General features: G+C 31.5%; 1 protein-coding gene across 1 annotated transcript; it reads left to right on the forward strand.

Annotated features, from left to right (window-relative positions):
- The first annotated feature begins 452 nt into the window (after positions 1–452).
- Positions 453–2,030, forward strand: LOC108905533 (tubulin polyglutamylase complex subunit 2). The gene is made up of 2 exons (XM_018708418.1): positions 453–540; positions 1,169–2,030. The coding sequence occupies exons 1-2, from the start codon at positions 515–517 to the stop codon at positions 2,028–2,030; spliced, it is 888 nt and encodes a 295-aa protein (XP_018563934.1). The 5' UTR covers positions 453–514.
- Positions 2,031–3,534: the final 1,504 nt, after the last annotated feature.

Consider the following 3,534-nt stretch of genomic DNA (forward strand, 5'->3'; position numbering starts at 1 on the left):
TTTTTCGACCTAATTCTTTATAAAGTATTGAAATAACATTCTATATTTGGTTAAAGTCAAAGACATGCAGGCATGAATCAAGTAGAATTGCACTCTGTCTGTTTAAATACACTGAAGGTAAGAATGTTTTTACAAATTTATTATCTTAAAACAATTTAGGAATATATGTTGAACTTAGTATTGCCTTGTTAAGAACACTTTGTTTCGTCTGTGCATATAAACATCCTCAGGGAATTTTTAACGTATTATTATTTATATAGGTATGAATAAGTGTGTTGTTGAATCTGTTAAAAATTCAAAAATAGAACAAAAAGTTAATCATACAAGCAATTATTGAAGTTGTAATAAATCTGAAAACTTATATTGAACAATCATTCCATTTTCTGTTTTAATCAATGATTACGAATAATGAAATCTATTTTGTCGTATTAACTCTTTAGGTAGGTACTTATGATATGTGCCTAGTGAAATATTTTAGATATATACCTATCTCCATTCAATTAGATATTTTCTGATGGAAATAATTGTACCTATAAATAGGTAGGTATTTCTTTAAAATTTACTTACCTATAAATAAAAATAATATATATTAAAAGAAACTTAAAGAACCAAATGTTTAACGGCAGGTTTTTTGAGATTTAGCGCGGTGAATTAAAAAAATATATTTTTTTTCAAATATCTATAAAATATGTTCGATAGAGACAGATGAAATTTGGGCTATTCACCTAATTATAAGCAAAAATTCACTGAATTGGTATATACATCTGCCAATCATTGAGGCAAGGTACCGAGAGGCACTGTCACTGAAAATCTGTCGTTGGAGGCATTTCGTGAAACTGGAAGGCGCCATCACTAAGAACCCAAAATTTAAAAAAAAACACCCTGTACAAGATAAATTAAGGTAGATGTACTTATCTAAGAAAAAAAAATAGTTGGCATTTTTAAATAGATAAAAAATTATGTTAATTTGAACTACTGCAATTTGAAAGCATGTCATGTAAATATAAAAAACTTGGCACATTTTTGACAATGTGTCTCAAATAAAGACATACAAGCTTCTTGCACTAAAATTCCTCGTTTCAAATATGAACAAGTAAATATAAAAGAATTTGTAACATTGCCATTAAAAGAGTGGCCCAACTAATTACAGCAGATTTTCTTATTTCAGAAATATGGGATTTGTAGTGGACAAGGTTTCAGAAGATTCATTTTATGAAAACTTGCTTCTAGGTCTTTCAAAAGTACTGGAAAAATCACCTTGCATCTCCAATATATCATTAAAAAGATTTCCAGGTGTGCGACAGATAGACATACGGGCATGGGAGCACAACAACTCGGTAATCTTACCAGAGGATTTGAGAGCATTTTATTCATCTACTAATGGATTTTTATATACTTACGATTTCTCCTACGATTATAATTCAACAGAAAATGCGGACACTTTAATACGAGAAGGAAGCATAAAAATAAACGGCCTAAACGAAATAGAAAGAATATACGGATATGAAACCAAAAACGTAGCCCAAATTGAACAGTACGGCAAGAACTACATGCTAGTTTTGTCGAGGGAAAGCAAAGTCTTTGAACTAGCTGCTGTAGATAACTATGCAAAAGTTGTTTTGGTTTACATAAATACATACTGCATACCTAGCATTTGGCTCTATAGCAGCCCTATGTCTTTCAATTATTTAGCCGAGGACCTTACCACTTATTTCCGCATGTGCTTAGCACATTTGGGTATACCATGCTGGCAGTATATCGTTTCCAGGGAAGGACTACCAGAATGGGCCAGAGAAATATTTCAGTTGATAGCGCCAGGTGTCTTGAACGAAGATAGAAACCTGGTTGAAATTCCAAAACATAATCCGGATGATATCAATAAAATTGATCCGAACATTTTCGTTATACCCACATCTAGCATGGCGACTGACCGAAATTCAACACTGCAGATGACACAGCAAAAGGGTAAAGAAAAGAAATCAAAGTTCCCTCAGAAGAGATTCGTTAGTGGGAAAGGTGTTAAGAAATAGCCAAAGAATCGTTTGCATAATTGTTTCATTTTGTTTATGTTTGTTGTATGATTTTTAAGTGATGTTTTTTATTCTGAATAAATCACGACAATTTGACTATTAATTAATTATATTTTATACAAATGACGTCAAAAAATCGTGATGTTTGGATACCCATAGCTTGAGCACTTTTAAAGATATTTTATACAAATTTGGTATAAAAAAGTGTCCTCCCTTTTTAATTTTAGAGCTAGATACCAATGACTAAAATCAGAATTGGTTATATCAGAATAATCACTTTTCTTACTAAAATTTCACATTCCAGTTTAAAGTAACCAAAAGCTTCGCTGCGACTGGAGTGGAGTTCGCCCCACAGAGCCTCGCCCGAGAACAACAATGAATGTAATCTTGATCTTATTGTTTCAAGAATTTTTAATTTTAGCAAGGAAATAAAATTATTGGTCACGTGCAATGTTCCCTCTAATTTTTTCGCTAACAGTGCTGTACGAAAGCGTATGGGAGCAAAAATGTTCAAAAATTTTTCTGACCTAAACTTTACTTTTTTTAATGAAATTTGGATTTTTGCCATTTTTAGATGCAATTTTTTTATAAAATTAAACTTAAAAAATGGTGAACAAGCCCATTGTGCGTAGAATACAAAAACGGCTGTGCAACTTTAAAAAAATTTGTGTGCAGATGCTCACCTTAGAGGTACCTTTCATTACGTGGCTTGTAATCATTTATGAAAGTTTTGGGCTGTGAGAGACTTAAAACCTCAATTTTCATTTTTCATTGCAAGTACAAGCCAATTTTTATGGAACGTGTCAACGAATTTCTTGTTCGAATCACTCTTTTGAAAATTGTGCCAGCCACAGAAAAATAATACAAAGTTTATTTGCAATTTTTCATTAGTTACGAGAATAAAAAAGTATATTCCAAATTAGTGCGTATAACAGAGATCACTTTTTAAAAAGTGTTCATATGAAAACCCCATTTATTTTGATCCCTTCGGATCGGACATTGAATCTGATTCACCCTGTATAAGAAAATGTTCTTAAATTTGGAGAAATTCGCTTCTTCAGTTTTGGCACCACTCTGTCCATAACTCGCTGGGTTTTAAAAACTCAATTTTAATTTTTTTTATTAAACACGTTTTATTTGCAGTTTTTTAGTAACTTTTCTCGACGACACTGCTCCGTCTTCGAAATGAAAGTAAATTAATATCCGTCTATTGTTAACACGAGCAAAAGCAGTTGAATGGTTTCTTAAATAAAAGACTTCAAAAACTACATTTGTCAAAAAAAAATTATATTGCTGCTCTTGCGAGACACCTTGTACAACAAAGCATTCAAATAAATCTTATTTCCATTATTTTCTGCTCCAATACACATAAAATAAAATTACAGTTTACGGATAAAATCAACAAAAAACAAAATAAATCACGCCCTATTCGCGTCGGACGCGAGAAAACAGATTCAAAGAACATTAAAAATATATTATCTGAACTGAAATAAAAGATACAAAA

This window comes from Anoplophora glabripennis, unplaced genomic scaffold (genome assembly GCF_000390285.2).
Source record: "Anoplophora glabripennis isolate ALB-LARVAE unplaced genomic scaffold, Agla_2.0 scaffold53, whole genome shotgun sequence".
NCBI classification, from domain to species: Eukaryota; Metazoa; Arthropoda; class Insecta; order Coleoptera; family Cerambycidae; genus Anoplophora; species Anoplophora glabripennis.

Bases quoted from the DNA above. Each gene is read 5' to 3' on its own strand.
- LOC108905533 (XM_018708418.1), top strand. From the start codon at position 515: ATGGAAATAATTGTACCTATAAATAG. The intron at 541-1,168 runs GTAGGTATTTCT...TTCTTATTTCAG, and splicing joins ATAATTGTACCTATAAATAG to AAATATGGGATTTGTAGTGG.